This window comes from Drosophila albomicans, chromosome 2R (genome assembly GCF_009650485.2).
Source record: "Drosophila albomicans strain 15112-1751.03 chromosome 2R, ASM965048v2, whole genome shotgun sequence".
Taxonomy (NCBI): domain Eukaryota; kingdom Metazoa; phylum Arthropoda; class Insecta; order Diptera; family Drosophilidae; genus Drosophila; species Drosophila albomicans.
In genome coordinates, this window is record NC_047631.2 from 20189648 (window position 1) to 20207715 (window position 18068).

Consider the following 18068-nt stretch of genomic DNA (forward strand, 5'->3'; position numbering starts at 1 on the left):
TTTACACAAAAAATTGTATTAGAAAGCTGAAGTCGACTTGGATATACCTGATAGTAATCTAGTCCTACAAAATCTTGATCCAATCGTAAATTAAATTCAACAAAGTAAATTAAATCATTTATATAAAAAGAATATAGGAGTAGCTGTCATATTATAATACAATATTATAATTAAGAATTTAGCTTACAAAAAAATTTAGTTTACTCTACAAAAAATATGATTATTAATATTAGAACTCGGGCAAAAATAATTATGTTTAAACAGTAAATCAAGATTAATAAATACTTTATATTTAGTCAAGCTGTGTTGTGATTCAATTTGTAAAAACTACCAATTTCAAAAAAGAACAAATATTGGGAAGCTAATGCATAAATTAACCCTCAATAAGAATAATAACATATTATTTGTATTAGTATAGTTACTAAAAATATATAGTTTTTAGTTTTATAGCCAAAAAATATAACACAATTTTAAATATCGATTCCTGCTTACTGCAAATATCTTAATTAATGAAATTGATTATGACTCCCTTTGCACTGGATTGTCACAGATTCATTAAACCCGTCTGAACTGTAGCAACCGGGTGTGATGTAAGCTCCACTCAACTCGACAGCCCAAAATAGAAGTTTAGTGCAATGGAACCCATTCAATAGCTCTCAGATTACACGGAAATTATTACATTTTTGCGAAGCTACGTATACCTCTTGTTGATTTAGCTGTATTTCCAGCTGCCTCCCACACCTCCCACCTTAGTTGCGACGAATAGGAAGTAAATAATAAAATAGTACGAATACATATGTCACTCACTGTAGTATATATAGCTTCAGCTTCCCAGTCTGACGCGACCGGTCAAGCGAATGGTTTCAACGGAGTTTTACAGCATTTTTACAGCTACCAAAAGTGGGTCAGACGTTAGCATTTGAAAATCGGAGACGGAGTTTACGTTTATTGTTTAGTGCGTATAAAAATAATCAAACAATATATTTTTTTCTGTTTTGCTTAGTAAATAAATAGCGAGCACAATGAAGCTTAAGAAAGTGTAGCAAGCTTTCAGCTGTGACAAACGTTCAATAAATATATTTCTTTGCTTTTTTTAGACTTGTTCACTTTTGTTAAAAATGTGAATAAGTTTAATATTTAATTTATTACGTTAAACATTCTTTTCTTTTATTTGTTTGCTATTAATGCTTGTGTACATATCGTTTATGTACTTTTAACTGCCGTATTTCAGAGGTCGCAGCTCAAAGTATTTATCCAGCACCTCATCCGTGATCAGTTTACGCGCAGCCTGATGCTGCTCCACAATGGGCGTAACAGTCTGCAGGCCAACGAATTGATATCAATGTCTTACTTAACTTGTGGATAACTTCACATTAGCTTACCTCAATAGCGAGCTTCTTAATTTCTCCGGTGAGCATTTCACCCTTGCTATAGGCCACACGCACTTCCTCCAGCTTGGCATCGTCCTCGAGGAAGAATTTCAACAGCTGATAGGCCACATCTATGTCGGGAATGCCGCCCAGCTTACGATGCTCCTCCACAGTGACGCGTCCGCCAGAAAATGCATATTTATTGATCTTATTCTTAACCTGCTTCGGCGTGTCGGTTAAGAACACAGCAGAGTTTTGCTCGCTGGCCGACATTTTCGTCTTGGCGCCCTGCAATGCTGGAAAGAAGCTTGAGTGCAGCAGCGCACATTTGGGGAAACCCAGACGCGGAGCCACATCGCGTGTCATGCGGAAATAGGGATCCTGATCGATGGCGCAGGGTATCAAGCAATGCACCTTCTTATTGCCAAAGATGAAGGGAAATGTGCTGGACAGCGCCGGCGCTGCCTGGGCGGCGGGAAAGCCAATCTTGCCAATGATATCAGAGTCGCCAAAGCCGAAAATGCCCTTCACCTGATTAAAGGTGACACACTTCTGAATGCGTATAATATTCTGGTACATAGCGGGACATTTACTGTAAGCCAAAAACACAATGGATAAATACAATTCACTTTAGGGGTTCACTTTCAACTCACCCCATAAACTCCAGATTGTTAAAGATGAATGTCTTGTTCACATCGAATCCCATAGCAACAATATCCTTGGCATTTTCGCGGGCCAATTTGATGGCTTCCTCGATTTTAAGATCTTTCCACAATGTTTTCTCATCGTCAGTAAGTTGAATGATCAGCGGTACATCGAATGTCTCCTGCAGCCATTTGGTCATAATAAACGGCACCAAGTGACCAATGTGCAAGGATCCCGAGCTGGGCCCACGTCCAGTGTATAAATAGAAGGGTTTGCCCTGCTCGCGTAGTGTAAGTATCGTGTGCAGATCGCGATGCGAGAAGAACAGGCCACGTCTAAGAAAGTGGTGAGCTGGCTTCCCCGTAATTTTTTCAAATCGTGCGATAAGTTCATCATCGATTTTACTTGAACCGAAGCGCTCTGCAACGTGTCAACACACACACAAACACAAATAAATACTAATTTGGCTATTGAAGCGCAATTTATATTGCATACTTATTAGCTTGTCGTAGTCGACGCCTGCATCGTTGCTGCTAGCAACGTTCCATGGATCCACAACATCATCCGCATTTGTTGTTGCTTCGTCTCCTGCAGTTTCTTGGGCCTGTGCATCGGTTGCCGTTTCCACAGTGTCCGCGTCTGATTTGCCGTTCAACGTTAGTGCATCGACGCCTTCAACAACCGTTTGTTTAACTTCCGCCATTTGTTTATATTCTATTCAGTTTGTTTTGTCGATTTAAGCGTGTTATTTTAGCGTATAATACTGGCTGTTGAAATTGGCCTTTCACATGTGCAAGAAACAGCAGTGAAGTGATTAGCAGCTCACACACGTTTCGTTCGACTGACACTTGAGTTTCTCATGCACAGCTGTTCGCAGCGTGTGTGGGCTGCGCAAGTGGAGAAGTAGAAAAGTGAAAATTATTTATATGCTTATATGTAAATAATAAAAACTATTTTAAAAAATCCAATTAACTATAATAAATAATGTATTGAATTGTTTCTGCATGGGTATCGTTAAAATCAAATTTGTTACCCCTTCATCTTCACTGTAGTTGCTACTTGTGACTCGTGACAAAGTAACAGTTACGTGTCAACACTGACGGCTTCTAACAACCACAACAAAGGAGGCGACTGAAAAAATGCACAACGGCTGTTTGTTTTTGCGCTGCACTTAGTAATTAAATAAATCCTGCCAAGATGCCGATTATGTATAATACTGGAGAGTGGTTCAAGGTGCGACCAGACTACTATAGGTAATACACCAATCAAAACTTAATTAGATGAAGAACTATTGCAGCCAATTCGTTACTTTAATTTTGTGATTCAACGCCCACAGAAAAGTGGAGCTGGCGACACCCGACTGGCCGATCGATATTGATTTGGAGTATATGCAACTGGTTGCAGCTCCATATGGTGGTCCTTTGGCAGTCATACGTGATATGGCGCAGCTAGTGCCAGTTCAGGGTAGTTCCCGGTCGATGATAAGGATTTTTGATACCACCGGTAATGAGACTGGTCACATATTGGTAAGCAAACGGAACGGGAAAGTGTTTTGAGGTGTCAATAACTAAATATGTGCTGCAATTATTACAGTGGAATCATGGTAAACTCATCTCTATGGGCTGGTCAGACACAGAGGAGCTCATTTGTGTTCTGGAGAATGCCAAAGTCTTTGTGTTTGACATGTTTGGTAACGAGAAGGAGTCCTACAGTATTGGCGGCGAGGCGAGTGTCATTAAGATTCTGGAGGCCAAAGTCTTTCAATCTGCGGCCGGCACTGGTGTCGCCGTGAGGACCACATCTGGTCGCATCTTCCTAAAGCAGAACAGCAACAAATCGGAGCGCAAGCTACCCGACTTACCAAGTAAGCTGATTAAAAGGCTTATTAATAATAACACATTAACAATATAAATTGTAGATTCGAACGTCAGCTGTTCTTGCTGGGAGATAATTACAGAAGGACGCAATAGTTATTGCTTGTTGGGTCGGGAACGTGAAGTTATTAAGCTAATGCACGGTCAGACAGTGGGTACTATAACAGCGAACTTGTTTGAGAAACCGTATGATCGAATCATCAAGATATCGGCATCGTACAACCATCAGCATTTGGCATTGTACACAAACACTGGATTGCTTTGGCTGGGCAGCGTTGATATGCAGCAAAAGTACTGTGAATTTGATACTGGACGCAAGGATAAGCCGTTGCAAATTGAATGGATTATGAACACGCACAACACAGATGCCGATGCTGTCGTCATTTCATATCCATCGTATCTGCTGATTGTAAATCGCAATGCGGATCGTAGTGAATTCCCCTACGATCCCATCATGTTCCTTGTAGCCGAAATGGATGGTGTGCGCATCATAACGCAGAGTTCACATGAAATGATACAACGTTTGCCCAAATGTGTGGAGAATATATTTGCGGTGAACAGCCAAGCGCCGGCCAGCTATCTGTTTGAAGCGCAGAAGAAGTTCGAAGAGAAGTCCTATAAATCGGATGAATATCTGAGCATGTGTCGATCCAACATTGAATTGGCTGTCAACGAATGCATCGAGGCGGCTACCTATGAGTTTTGCCCCGAGACGCAAAAAAGTTTAATGCGGGTATGATTCCGAAAAATCTTAGTCACAATAAATATTAAAATAATTTATTAATTTTAGACAGCATATTTTGGCAAGGGATTCATTCCGTCACATAATCCAGAAGAGTATATGCACATCCTAAGAATATTGCGAGTTTTGAATACGTTGCGGCACGAGAAAATTGCCATCCCGCTAACTTATAAACAGTAAGTTGCCAGATCAACAAATCTTTATCTTTGCTTAATTAACATCGTATTCACAGATTCACGCATCTGAAACCTGAGGTCATTCTTAGCCGTTTGGTCTTTCGCAAGCACTATGGTGTGGCCATCCAAGTAGCAAAGCATCTAAAGCTACCCGAATCTTGGATTCTAGAGCATTGGGCTTACCATAAAATTATGCATGATCCGAGTAAGAGTTGCGCGTCTCGACATTCGCTTTATATCATTTAATTATAATCAATTTGCAGACGATAATGAGGTGGCTCGCAAGATTACGGAGAAGTTCAAGAATCCTTCCATTGAGGGTATTTCCTACTGCAACATTGCTGAGAAAGCGCATCAAAGCGGACGCGATAAGCTGGCCATCATACTGCTGGAGATGGAGCCGCGTGCTTCATTGCAGGTGCCGTTACTGCTCAAGATGGAAGAATTTGAACGAGCTGTTGCCAGTGCCACACAATCTGGGGATACTGAACTAGTGACATCGGTGCTGCTGGAAATCAAGAAGAAAATGATGCTTTCCAATTTTCATGTGAGTGCCTAGTTGGCATTTTATCTTTTGAAATTTTCACTAAACTATTTAATTCTTAGATGCTAATACGTAACTATCCCTTGGCTTTGAATATCTATAAGAAAATTATGTCAGAGTCAAGTCGAACTGCACTTTACGATATCTACAACACTGAGGATGATCACAAGTCCATTGCTGAATATCATTTCAATAATGCAATTGATAGCGAAGGACTCGAATCAAATCTGTCGCTAATTGGCAACAGCTACTCGCAGGGTCGTTGCACTGTGGAGGCTGAACTATGCGCCGACACGGCACGCCTCCTTAAAATGCAAAAAACACATGCTAATAAACCGAATGGCGGCGAATCTATGAGTGGTCTATCTATACATGATACTATGTTGGAGCTGCTGAGAAGAGGTGAACTCAAAGAAGCCGAGAAGATGAAAACCGATTACAAGGTGCCGGATCGACGTTTCTGGTGGATGCGTATACTGACCTTAGCCGAGAGACACAACTGGACGGAGCTAGAAAAGTTCTCAAAAAGCAAAAAGAGTCCCATCGGCTATGAACCTTTCGTAGAGGTTTGTGTGCAGCAGGAAAATGCAAAGGAGGCACAAAAGTATATTGCACGTTGTCCAGATCAACGCAAGGTGCATTGGTACATGCGAGCCAAGTGAGTTGACATATATTTTTAAATGTTGTGTTTACTAAATTGTATTTATTTATAGTTTGTACGATGAGGCCATTGATTGCGCCTTTGAACAACGAGACATGCACTGTCTGTATGAGCTGCAGTTGAAGATTCGAGTGTTAAGAGATCAGGGACTGATCGAAAAGATCGGTAATGCGATTGCCATGCTAGAAGCGAGAAGATGAAGAAAACATTCCCCAAACATAATATATGACTATTTATTATATGTTCCATCGATTGCTGTAATTTAATTATCTGAGCCGGGGTAGCTCTTATACCATATTACTATCTCAACTTCGATTATAAATATACCCAATAAAATTGTTAATATTGAAAGTGAAGCATTGCCAATTTGAACTTGGACCACTAAAATAATAAAACCAACAATTTGTTCAAGGACATTTTTTTATTGTACACATAGTATATGAAATACATATGTATATGTAGTTATGTATATGTATAATAGATCACATAAAGCAAAAAGAGAACATTTTACTACTTGTTTTGTTGTTGTGTGGATGATGATGATAATGATAATGATGTCGTTTTGTGTATATGTAGGTTATTTGATATTAAACCCGTTATATTTCAAGTCTCTACAACTTTAGCCCTTGTTACAATATATATATAGATATATAAGTTGATTTTGTTGATGGTTACATACACGTATGCATCAATTATTCTCTACATATACATAGTTATGAATTTTAGTAAATTACAGTACATAATATTTGTAGTTATGTATATAGTATAGTACATAATTAATCGTATGCATGTAGGTAGACTATGAATACATTATTTATTCATGTAGCTTAAATCTTTTCATTTTTTTTTTGTGTGTTGATTTTCTTTTTGTTATTTTCATATTTTTTTTTGTTTGTTTATAATTTGTATGTTTTTTTTTTTCGTTAATAATAATATATATTAAATATATTTACGAACATAACAGCAGTCTTATATAAGATGAAATACATTTAAATATAGAAATAGGTATATTCAATTTATTGTTTTCATTAGAGGGTTTTGAGTTGTTTTTCCAAAGTTGTATTTTGCCCATTTCAATTTTGTAGCGCAAAAGTATGGACTATCTTTATTACTTCACTTTTACCCTGGCAGATCGAAAGACAATGGACAGATGTGATTCAATTGGCCCCATTAGGCCTCTTCTTTAACTATTGATAGTTATGGATATTCCTAAATGGGGGGATCTGCAAGGGTCCAAAAGCCTCGGCGCGCCGAAGATACTTTCTTTCATTTCTCTCTTGTTGATATAAAAGTTGATAGCTAATCTATGGCGGCTGGTTTTAAGCCGCATAAGCGTGTGTTCTTAGAGATAATTGTTATAAGTTTAGGGGCGCACATTAATGTAATATTTATTATTGTAGTCTAATTTTAGACGCTGGGCGTCTGCAAATGCGCTTCAAAATTTGTTTGGCGGTTGGCGGCTTTAGTTAGGTAAACTAATTAATCATTATGTATGTATGTTTGTATGTATATATTTATGTTTACGTTTTGTATATGTAGTAGGTATGTAGTATGTATGTATATTAAAAATTTCAATTAGTTTGTTCTGTTTTCGTTTCGTTTCAAATTATTTCAATTTTATGCGTTATTCGTACATAAGGAACCCAATTGCATATTTTAAGATTTATTGTTTGGGGGTGGGAAGGTCGATATAACGCTTCCATATTTAATAGTTTTCTTTCTTTTCCATTTGTTTAATCTTCTCTCTAATAGTTAATATTAATTTTGTATGCATGCATAAAATACTTTGAATATGACTCACTTCATAGAAATCGAACATACACTTATTTAATTGTTAAATGTATATATGTATGTATATATATTACAATTAAGGACGATCAAAATTTGAATTAGATATTACTTTAATTTCATAATCGAACACACACACACACAGACATTGACACGCACGCATAAATAGAACATATTATCTAATAATTTGCAATTATAAATTAAATGTACACATATCTATATATATTATATCATATAATACTATAACTACTACAGAGTTATTGTGGGTTCTAAACGGAAACGGAAACGGCGAAGCATTAAGACCTCTATATTATTTTTTTATTCCTTCGTTTTAAATCATTATATTTTTTTTTTTCATTTGTAGCTAGCTAATACATTTGCTTGCATATTCGATTTTATAATTTTTTCTTGCATACCATATCAATTACTTTCGACACAAATCTCTTAGTAAGAGATTTCGTGTCTACCGAAAAATTTTGCTAGTGTGAAGAACATGGTTCGTTTTATGATTGTTTATGTATTTTTTTGTTTTTTTTTTTTGCCGATTGATGAATTTCTAATAAAGTTATACCAGCTGCATGGAAACATGTCCAAAGTAGCTGGTAGCAAATTTTGTGTGTGTGATAAATCAAAAAATTTAATTTAACTACGATAATGACTAGTTGAAGAAACACCTTCAAAAATTTATTTACTAAATTTTACGGTTATATTTTTTTTATGATTTTCATGATAGTGTATTTTCTTTTCTTTTGTTTTCGAATATTTTTCTAATTCAGATAAGCAGGATTTTCATGTAGGGAGTTGTGCATAATGCCAATCATATAATTTATGTTAATTGATTTCTGTTTCTGTTTAATTTTGAGGGATATGCTTTTTGGATAGTTATTGAAATGTGAATTTTACATTCATGTATACATACTGTAATTATTGTTATATTGTTTTTTTCTTTTTTATGTGTGTGTGTTATTCTTCTGTTTTTTTGTTTCTTTTTTTTTTTGTTTTGTGTGTTTTGTTTGCTTGTTTGTTTTCTATAAAATATGAAACTGCAACAATCTTGCGCCCTTGTCTTCTTTTTCTGTCTATTCCTCTCATCTGCCATATTGACAAATCCTCTTGCTCCGCATTTCTTAAGTGCTCTCCATACATACATGAACATACTTCTCATCACAGCCAACTCTCTATGCGGCACTGAGCGTCCGACGATCTAATCTCTGTCAATTGATCGTTTTCTTGAAAAGATTTTGATGTATGTGCTCGTTCTGCAGCGCGCACATTTGGCCCACAGCAACAGCGCGCAACATGTTGCTGCCCGCGTTGGTGCCGCTGCCACCGCCTCCGCCTCCGCCGCTGCCAGTGTGCGTTGCATCAGCAACAACGCCGCCGGATGCCGCAGCCAGATTGTCGCCATTATTGGACGATGCTGATGCGTTGCGGGTAGCGCGTAAATTCGAAAAGAATTTCTCTTTGATGGCCAGGGCGGAATATTTGTGCTCAATAAAAGTTGGCGAGATTTGCATGGGCGTCGTCGCTGTTGCAGTCGCTGACGATTTCATGGCAGTTGCAGTCGCCGCTGTTGCAGTGGGCCTGGAGTATTTGGCAGCAGTCACCGCGGTCGCTGCTGCTGCAGTTGCAGTTTGTTTGCTGCTGCTGTCGCTGCTGTTGTTGCTATTGCTGCTGTTGATGATGTGTGAGCAGGAGTAAGAGGTTTCTGCAATAGGTAGAGAGAAAAGGAAAAGAAGTAACGAAATCATAAAATAAAAACCAAAATGCTAACAAACCGAAAAGACAACAACAAAATTTTGGGTTAAAGTTGCGAGATAAGAAAAATACGAGAACAACCAAAAAAAAATATATATATTGCACAAGAGGTGGAAAGTTTCAGAATACGATTTCAGTTGTGTTGTGTTCAACTTAAATGTAATGAGAGAGTTCGGTGGCTAATGCTAAGTTCCAATGTTTAAGCATAAAAAATATTAAATGTAATTAAATATATTTATATTTATGTAATATATATAAAGTGTGTGTCTATATGTGAAATTCATTTTCCTAATGCTTAAATCATAAATAATACTTTTGTTTCGCAATTTATATTTGCCTCTGACAATAAAAGTTTCATCTTTTAAATTGAAAATTAAATTCAAAAATTTCCATTTTATTACAATTTATGCTTGTTCTTTGTTTCGTTAAGATTTTTTTTTTGTTTTTCAAATTATTTCCGTATTATTTTTGTTTATGTTTTTCAATCGTTTCGTCTATATGTGTTTTTATACATGTCTAATTAAATTAAGAGGAGATCAAACGTTAATCGCTAACTAAAAAATGTATACAAAATCATATTGCACAATCTTTACGATTCGTGTTTTCATAATACATAATACAGAGTAAGAGATAAGTGAAATTCTCTGGTCTATAAGCAAAAAGCAGTCTACGAAATGTTTTCCAATGGGTTTTGGTGAGTGACTTCTTCTATCGCCTCTTGCCAGGCGAGGGCGTCTCTTAAAGTTACAATAACCAACTAAAAAATGAGTAAACTAAGCAGTGGCGAACAAAGATGTTCTGTTACAGTATACAGCTAAAATTGTTAGAATGTTTCGTTTTGTTTTTGTTCTGGATCTGGTTCGTATACGAGAAGCGGCGCTTGATTTTTTTTGTTTTTTTTTTTTTGTTTTGTTTTAATTATATTGGTTGGGCCGCAGCCGATTCTAGAGCGCACTTTCGACGCATCAGTAGCTTCTTGAGTATAGGCTACGTTTCAGTGTTGACAACGCCAGCGCCGACAACTTCAATGGCCGCCACAGTGATGGTGCCCGAAGTGACAGCCGCAGCTATGGAAGACGGCATATCCTTGCTATCAACGGTGCCACCAACAACCGTAGCATGACTGTTGTCAGCGAGTGCATCTGTTGCCGTTGCCACAATTGGCAACTCATCTGTTTCCATTGGCTCGACGGTGGAAGCACTTGTTGCTGCCGACAACGCAATGCTGTTGGTCATGACATGCTTCTGCTTTAGAGCAACAGTTGCTGAGCTCTTGGTTAGCTGATGAAGCTGTTGTTGTTGTTGCTGCTGATGTGTTGGTGTTGGTGAGCTGCTTTTGCTGCTGCTAATGCTGCTTGTGGGACTGATGGGCAATACATGTTGCTGCTGCTGTTGCTGCGGTGGCGATTGAATCAGATGTGTTGTAACCGTGTTGGGCTCCTGCAGCAACAGTATATTGGTCTTGGTAACATTGGGAAGCTTCTGCTGCTGCTGCAGCATGTTGCTCGTGAGCGAGGCCACCAGAGCCTGTTGTTGCTGCTGCTGTTGAAGATTGTGACCGGCTGTTGTGGTGAAAGTCAAGGTCTGTGTGTTCTTGGTGGGCGAGGTGGCCGGCGTCAGTATGCCAAGGTTAACCAAATTGGGCAGCGTGATTTTAGTGGGTGTGTTGTTGTTGTTGTTGCTGTTGGCAACAACAGCAGTTGTTGCGACATTGTTGCCGTTTGCCTTGGGCATGTTGTCAACCAACTTATGCTGCTGTGCAATGTCCACACCGTTGGCCACATTAGTGGCCAGCTTGAGTATTTTGTTGGCCGTTGCATTGGCAGCTATTAAATTGCTAACGGACTTTGGATTATTGTTGTTACCGCCAGCAACAGCGGCAACGGTATTGTTGTTGTGGTTGTTGTTGGCTTTAATGGATACTAAACCGAGTGTGCTGCGCATTAAACTGTTGTTGCTGTTACCTGTTGTGTTTGTTGTTGCTGTCGCTGCGGTCGGCGCGTTTGCGTTTTGCGACTGTGTGCCGATGTTCATTTGCTGCTGCTGCTGCTGTAGTTGCTGCTGTTGAGGCAGCGCTTGCTGCGGCTGCTGCTGCTGTGGTACATTCGTCACAGTGACAATGTTGCCATTGCTGAGCTGTTGCAACATGTTGCTGGCAGTGGCAGCTGTGCTGGACAAGCTATTGCTACCCAAGCTGCCAGCACCAAGGCCACTAGTGCTGGTGCTGCTCGACATGTTGCTACTCGACGGACTCAGCGAACCGAGTGACTGCGAAGGTGAATTGCTGCGCTGGATCAAACCGTTGCCATTGCCATTGCTTGTCAGCACGCTGTTGCCTCCGACCAGACCATTATTGACCGCAGGCTTGCAGCGGGTCACTGGCTCTGTGTCAGCGGCCGCCGATGCTGCAGTCAAATTGGCAAGCTGCTGGGTGGTGAGCACGCTCTCCGGCTGTGTGTTGTGTGTGAGCAGCGCATGGTTTTTCAGGCCCTGCGCCGTTTTATAGCTCTTGCCACAGTGGCACTTGTAGCCCTTGCGCACTCTGTGAAATTTGCGGTTTGGAATGGGTTAAACGAGTTTCGAAGTGTGATCAAATGTACTACAAAGAATGTTCTCTCACCTGCCATCCTTTTTGTGTCCGTTTTTCGAATGGTATTTGATGCCATTCACGTTCTTGTAGCGCTTCTTACAACCGGGCACGGGACACGCAAACGGTTTCTCATTGCCTGGCGTGCCATTACTGCCGCCACCGGAATGCCTGCAAAAGTGACGCGTTAAATGTGTTGAACTGGTATTGCAGTTAAGAAAAGAAAATAAAGGAGTTAACTCACCTGCTGCCATAACGCATTATGAACTCCGAGCTAAACTCCTCGGTGGTCCAAGAGTCATTGCTATCCTCTGATTCCGTAACGACCATTTCATCCTCGTCCATTTCACTGCCTGTAAAACATAAAATTAAATGTATGAGACTTGCTTTCATCATCAGCTTGTAGTTAAGCGACACTTACCAGTGGGCGTATTGCTGCGATTGGACGATGACATGCTATAGCTATGATGCTTAATGGCCAGTTTGCGTTTGAGCTCTGCATTGCCGGTGTTGCCGCCGCTGCCAGTGTTGGTAGCATTGGTGCTGTTGTTGTTGTTGCTAGCGCTGCTATTGTTGGTGGTGTTGGACAAGAATGTGGAAGCCTCCTTGCGCGCATCATCGGAGATGAAGCGCAGCACGTAGCTCAACGGCAGCGATGCGGGCTGTGCCAGCTCCTTTTGCTCGACCACCTTAGGATCATAGTCTGTAAAGAATCAAATTACAACAATAAGCATATTTCCAATATTCAATACAGTCATTAAATATTCCAATTAAATTCTCAGACGCAATGCGGGCAAGCAAATGTGAACCTGCAATCCAAAAGGCATTTCAAACTGGCCATAAATTATGTGATTTTTTGTTGTACTTTTTATATTATTCATTTATATGTTAAGTTTGCAAATAAATAATGAGTGTACAAGTGAAACAAGTTTACTCAGTCTGAAGCCGGCATTAGAGATGGGAGTTAACGTGACACGACACACCTTCCACACACACACTCACACATTATTACTTTGGAATCACTGTGTGTTGATATCTGTTTATCACTTGCAATGTGCCAAGCACGATTCATAACTCTCATCTCTACACAACACAGCCCGAGGGAGGCACAGCAGCGCAGCAGTATTTATTATTGAAATGTTAAAATAAAATAAATAAATAAAATGTGAGCGCATATGTAAAATTTATTGTATATGCATTGTACGACTGGCTACAGTTTATAATGCGACTGCTGACGCATTCTATAGGGGTCTTATGATTGTACATAGGGGTGTGTGTGTTTAGAGGGATGGTGCGAGGTTGCTCCACAGACGAGTAAAGCACATGGTTGGCTATCTTATCGAGAAGTTGCTGGCTAACGACAAACGACAACCATAAGCTCGACGTCGTTGTCGTCGCTTGCTTAATCAGTCAGTGCATAATAACAGCGCACAGGTGATGGAATGGATATGTAAAAGCCCAAAGCTTCAATGTACATACATAAACATATTTGTTTGCACATATGTTTTGTTTGTTTGTGTGCGTAACCTAACCAGCTTTTGTGCCTGCACTCATTTTTTGTTGAATTCAAATGCACTTGAGTCACCCTGCAGTGACATTCAATCGATAGGCAAGCGCAACAGGTAATCGAAAATATCTCACCCATCCATCTGCTGTTATCGCTGTTGCGGCTGACTACGCACCACCCACATACCACCCGCACTTACTCATCGCACATACGAATGAATCGATAACAACAATGTGCGATTGCCTGACTGCACACAAGTAACGATTTTAATTGTGAAACATATGCTGCAAATTAGAAATTATATCAATAGATTTATTTACAAAGCACAGGGCCGTTCCAAGTGCGTGTTTTGTTATCTGTTGCTATTATTAAAATATGGGCAGCACAATATGCAACACATCGATGACACATTCACACGTACTAGCAATAATAATATTTTAGAGTGTTATTCAATAATTTATTGCCACTACAAACGTGTTTTGGCTGATGAAATATCTACATACAAATGCAGTCTTATCACCGACACTCTCTCTCTCTCTTTATGGCTCTCCGCCGCTACTTTGCAGTAGTGTAAGCACAACACGGCATCGACATTTGCTACGGTCAAATCAGTTTACAATATTTTTCGCATTCATTATTGTTATGATTTGTTATTGTTGTTGGTGTTGTCGCTGTTTGCTATAGTTGATAACCTCAGGCGCTTGTCTCGCGGTTCTTGTTTCTCTCACATGTCTGGGGTCTAGGTGACAATATTGCAACTGTTTCGACAAGTTGTTTATCAAATTATCGAGCCAGCTGAGTGAGCAACGTGTTTGTTTTTAAACAAATTTGATTTAGCTATACTATACGCTACTAGAACCCAGTACGAATATATAAACTGCAAATCGTATATATGAAGCATATATACTATGCAATGTTAAATGCATTCACATTTTGAAAAACAAAATAAACACACAACACACTCACACTCACAGAAACAAACAAGCTGCGTTGTTGATATTCCTGTTATTCTTATTGCTTTTGCTTTTGCGTTGTCATCTGAGTCATTCACTTGTTGCAGAATTTTGTACCAGATAATATAATAATTACACACTCACACACACAACAAGTACATATGTGTATATGTGTTTGTAAGTACAGATGTTGTTTTCGACGCTCAAAAATATTCCAATCAAAAAGTCAACATATCGAAATTTGATAAAAGGGCCAAATGTCATTGACTTAGAGAAAACAATATCAAGTTGAAAAAAATATGTTAAATTGCAATTATAATCAAGTTTGGTGCCGGCTTGTGTCATTGTACATAATAAGACTAATCATATTGCAAATACAGAAAGCCATATTGCAGTTCGCAGTTGGCAGCGTGTGCACATGTTATCGATAAAATTACATGGCTTGTGTAACTCTCACACACTTACTGTACATGTGTTGTGTGTGTCTGTGTGCACAACAGGTGCCTGGCAACTGTGCAAAGGACAAACTTGAAGGTCTCTCGCCTGCTAAAACGTTGCCATGGTAGCGCCAAAGGAAACAGTGAGCAATAAAGGAAAGAAGAAATAACTCCCAGCTCCCGCTTGCCGTTAAGCAAATAGAACATGTGAAGGTTGTTGATGCGATAATCACGAGATAACCGGGCAACTGGGACATATATACAGCAAATACATAGTTACGTATGGTGTATATTACATATATAATATGTACATACTATATTTGTATATATGTACATTTATTATGTACAATACACATTCGGCATACATATCAAGTAAATGCGCACGCAGCACAAATCTTGCGTGATGATAAAATGTTGGGCAAAAGCTTATAGATTTATTCTAAATGTAGATATTGATGCGTATATGTATGAGGTGTGGGTGGGCGTGGAAGCCATTAGCATTGCCAACTTTATGTAATGTCTAACTCCCAAACCTCCCCAACGACGCCATTTACTGCTGACCGTTATCAAAACAGCAGCAGCAGCAACAACAACAACGACGACAAGAATAACAAACAGCTGCTGTTGTGTTAAAGCACCACCAGTGTTACCACCACCCCATGTATTCCCATCACCACTGAAAACAACACCCCTGCGTGAACACACACACTCACACTTATACATATAACACACACTCCCATTCGTCGCCACATTGAAGCCAAGTGGCAACACTGAGCTTAATTTTATTGATTTTCCACCCCCTCATTGATGTGCACACACTGACAACGATGCTTTACCTGGGCAAAGCAACGATGCTAAAATTAGAAAGCACATTTGTTGTTGCTTAGGAAGCCCAAGCCGGCGCTTTAGTTCACGTAACTTGATTAATTGCTTCTCCTCCCCTGCCCACAAACAAATGTGAAATGTAGGTAATCGGACACGTGTGTATTAGACAAGAATTGATTACCATTATTTGCTGTGGTACATTATGCGTACTTTTGACTAGCTAAATATAAGGAGCAGCTGCTGCACCTGCAAAAGACGCGCTCAAATCCCAAGCATAAAAACTAAGGTCACCAGCAAAAAAAGGGCGCTCACTTGCCGTTCGTTGCTGTTGCCGGTTGTTTGGTTGTGTGTGGTACAGATGTTGCTACGCTGGCGGCTTACCTATACACTCACACATGCACGCACACACATACACTTGAGGCAACATTCTCGTGTTGTTGTTTAATGGATCACCGGCTTTTTACTTGTTTTTGTTTTTGCTTGCCACTCAATTGCCCTCTCGCTCGCACCCATGCTGCTTGCCAATCCAAAAGCAAGCGCACACACACATAAACATATATGCGCTGCTCTCTGCATGTAATTGTGTAGAATGAATGCTGTACATGGTGTGTTGTATGTGTGTGTGAGCACAGGTAATTCAGCTTGGCTTGTCGCCTATTGTGAATGCGCTCGCTTGTTTCTTCAATTGAAGGCAACGACGACGACGCGTACGCATTATAAAACGTGCGTGCGTATTTAAGGCCTGGCCATATTGATTTTCCATGGCACACTTTAATATTGTACATTGCACTGCAGATTTGCTGCTGCACATTGCAACAACAAACACAATTTATTTTATCGAACTAAAAATTGATTTCAGGGCTGCAGTGCAACAACAATTTTAAACACGCTCACAAAATTTGTATATGGTTTATTGTTTTTTTGTTACCTATTATTCATTAGCGGCTCGAATACATATGCACGCACTCATATGTGTGTATTCGTGTATAAATAAATAAAATAAACAAACCACACAGCGATGACAACGACAACGAGACGATGCCGCCCCGACAATATCACGCGACTAATTAATGTTGTTTGTCATTGATATTTTGAGCACTTTTACACTTGTTAATGGGTCATTTTGTTGTTGCCCGTTGCGGTACTTACCTATATGTGTGTCCTCAATGTGTGATATTAAGTCGCTTAGACTTGGAAATGTTTTAAAACAGCCATTAAATTTGCAGATGTTGATCAGAAACACGGCCATATCACTCGACGCACTCGACTGACTGACTACACTGCGAGTTTATGTAATGTGGTCACTGTTAGTTTTCTGTTATTGTTTTGGCATCTAACTTAACAGCCCGCTGAACTGTTATTAACAGCAAGCATTAATTAATTCCACTGTGATGGCGTACGATTGCTTTCTTCCGTTTGTCCGGTAATCCGCTCAAAATATTGAATTTCCTTTTGCACAATAGAATGTGTGTAAATGATGCGTTCAATTAAATGATTTAGCCGGCTTTTTTAACTTGGCAGATATAAACATTGAGAATGCTCAAATTGAATTTAACAGCAGCTGGTAAATGGCTCCGCAACACGGTCTCTAACAATCGATAACACAGCTATAACAGAGATTGTGGTTATGTTAAAGTTGTTTTGAAACGAATACTGTTAACTATCGATATATGTGGTTGCAACCAAACAATTTTGCGGCTTCGTCAAAACTAAATGAATTACGTTTTCTTTTGCATTTGACACCGCAATTCAATATCAACGCAGCTTTGATCGGTTTTGTTTAATGTTATGATTTGTAGAGCCAGTCGAGGTTGTGAAGCGACTCGCCGATTAGTATGTATTTGTGTGATTCCTCCCTGGCTTGTCGACACTCACGCACACTTATGCAAAAATGCTGTTATGCAATTGAGGGCTGCAATGACATTTACACAAGAATTTGCAGTGTTTTAGTAGTGTAAATTACTTCTACGATGCAGGCAATGATAATTATAATTGTTTAGACTACTCACAGCATCCTGTTTTGGTTGTGCCGGGCTTAAAGTTTCTCAAATTCCCAGACGATGTGACGACACCACGACGCGTGGCTGTATGTGGACCAGGGCTGAGTGCATATTCGATATGCAATCGATAAGACAAGATGGTCGAACTGTAATTATCTCCTAAAGATATTTATATTTTAAACATTTTATTATAATTTACAA

The 18068-nt window shown here is 39.4% G+C and overlaps 3 protein-coding genes across 4 annotated transcripts; 1 reads left to right on the top strand and 2 right to left on the bottom strand.

The window, feature by feature from the left end:
- Positions 1-926: 926 nt before the first annotated feature.
- Positions 927-2868, bottom strand: LOC117576448 (tryptophan--tRNA ligase, cytoplasmic). Its single transcript, XM_034261213.2, has 4 exons — positions 2511-2868; positions 2024-2435; positions 1383-1962; positions 927-1318 (listed from the first exon to the last, which is right to left on the bottom strand). Exons 1-4 carry the CDS (start codon positions 2716-2718, stop codon positions 1214-1216), a joined length of 1305 nt encoding a protein of 434 aa, XP_034117104.1. The 5' UTR covers positions 2719-2868; the 3' UTR covers positions 927-1213.
- Positions 2869-3115: 247 nt separating this feature from the next.
- On the top strand, positions 3116-6368 carry LOC117576446 (vacuolar protein sorting-associated protein 16 homolog). Its single transcript, XM_034261209.2, has 9 exons — positions 3116-3268; positions 3352-3541; positions 3609-3879; positions 3934-4622; positions 4680-4807; positions 4864-5012; positions 5071-5354; positions 5414-6009; positions 6065-6368. Exons 1-9 carry the CDS (start codon positions 3213-3215, stop codon positions 6210-6212), a joined length of 2511 nt encoding a protein of 836 aa, XP_034117100.1. The 5' UTR covers positions 3116-3212; the 3' UTR covers positions 6213-6368.
- Positions 6369-6666: 298 nt separating this feature from the next.
- LOC117576447 (uncharacterized protein DDB_G0288805) lies at positions 6667-17164 on the bottom strand. 2 transcript variants are annotated; one of them, XM_034261212.2, is made up of 6 exons: positions 17017-17164; positions 12567-12848; positions 12390-12498; positions 12179-12316; positions 11523-12100; positions 6667-9508 (listed from the first exon to the last, which is right to left on the bottom strand). In XM_034261212.2, exons 1-6 carry the CDS (start codon positions 17114-17116, stop codon positions 9015-9017), a joined length of 1701 nt encoding a protein of 566 aa, XP_034117103.1. In that variant the 5' UTR covers positions 17117-17164; the 3' UTR covers positions 6667-9014. The 2 variants fall into 2 exon arrangements, with proteins under 2 accessions (XP_034117103.1, XP_034117101.1); XM_034261210.2 differs by lacking the exon at positions 6667-9508 and having other exon boundaries at positions 10443-12100.
- Between the last annotated feature and the right edge of the window lie 904 nt (positions 17165-18068).

Bases quoted from the DNA above. Each gene is read 5' to 3' on its own strand.
- LOC117576446 (XM_034261209.2), top strand. From the start codon at position 3,213: ATGCCGATTATGTATAATACTGGAGAGTGGTTCAAGGTGCGACCAGAC. The intron at 5,013-5,070 runs GTAAGAGTTGCG...ATCAATTTGCAG, and splicing joins TAAAATTATGCATGATCCGA to ACGATAATGAGGTGGCTCGC. The intron at 5,355-5,413 runs GTGAGTGCCTAG...TTTAATTCTTAG, and splicing joins TGATGCTTTCCAATTTTCAT to ATGCTAATACGTAACTATCC.
- LOC117576447 (XM_034261210.2), bottom strand. From the start codon at position 17,116: ATGGCCGTGTTTCTGATCAACATCTGCAAATTTAATGGCTGTTTTAAA. The intron at 12,499-12,566 runs GTAAGTGTCGCT...TATGTTTTACAG, and splicing joins TCGCAGCAATACGCCCACTG to GCAGTGAAATGGACGAGGAT. The intron at 12,101-12,178 runs GTGAGAGAACAT...CAAATTTCACAG, and splicing joins GGACACAAAAAGGATGGCAG to AGTGCGCAAGGGCTACAAGT.
- LOC117576448 (XM_034261213.2), bottom strand. From the start codon at position 2,718: ATGGCGGAAGTTAAACAAACGGTTGTTGAAGGCGTCGATGCACTAACG. The intron at 2,436-2,510 runs GTATGCAATATA...GACACGTTGCAG, and splicing joins CGACTACGACAAGCTAATAA to AGCGCTTCGGTTCAAGTAAA. The intron at 1,319-1,382 runs GTAAGCTAATGT...GTTGGCCTGCAG, and splicing joins TTAAGAAGCTCGCTATTGAG to ACTGTTACGCCCATTGTGGA.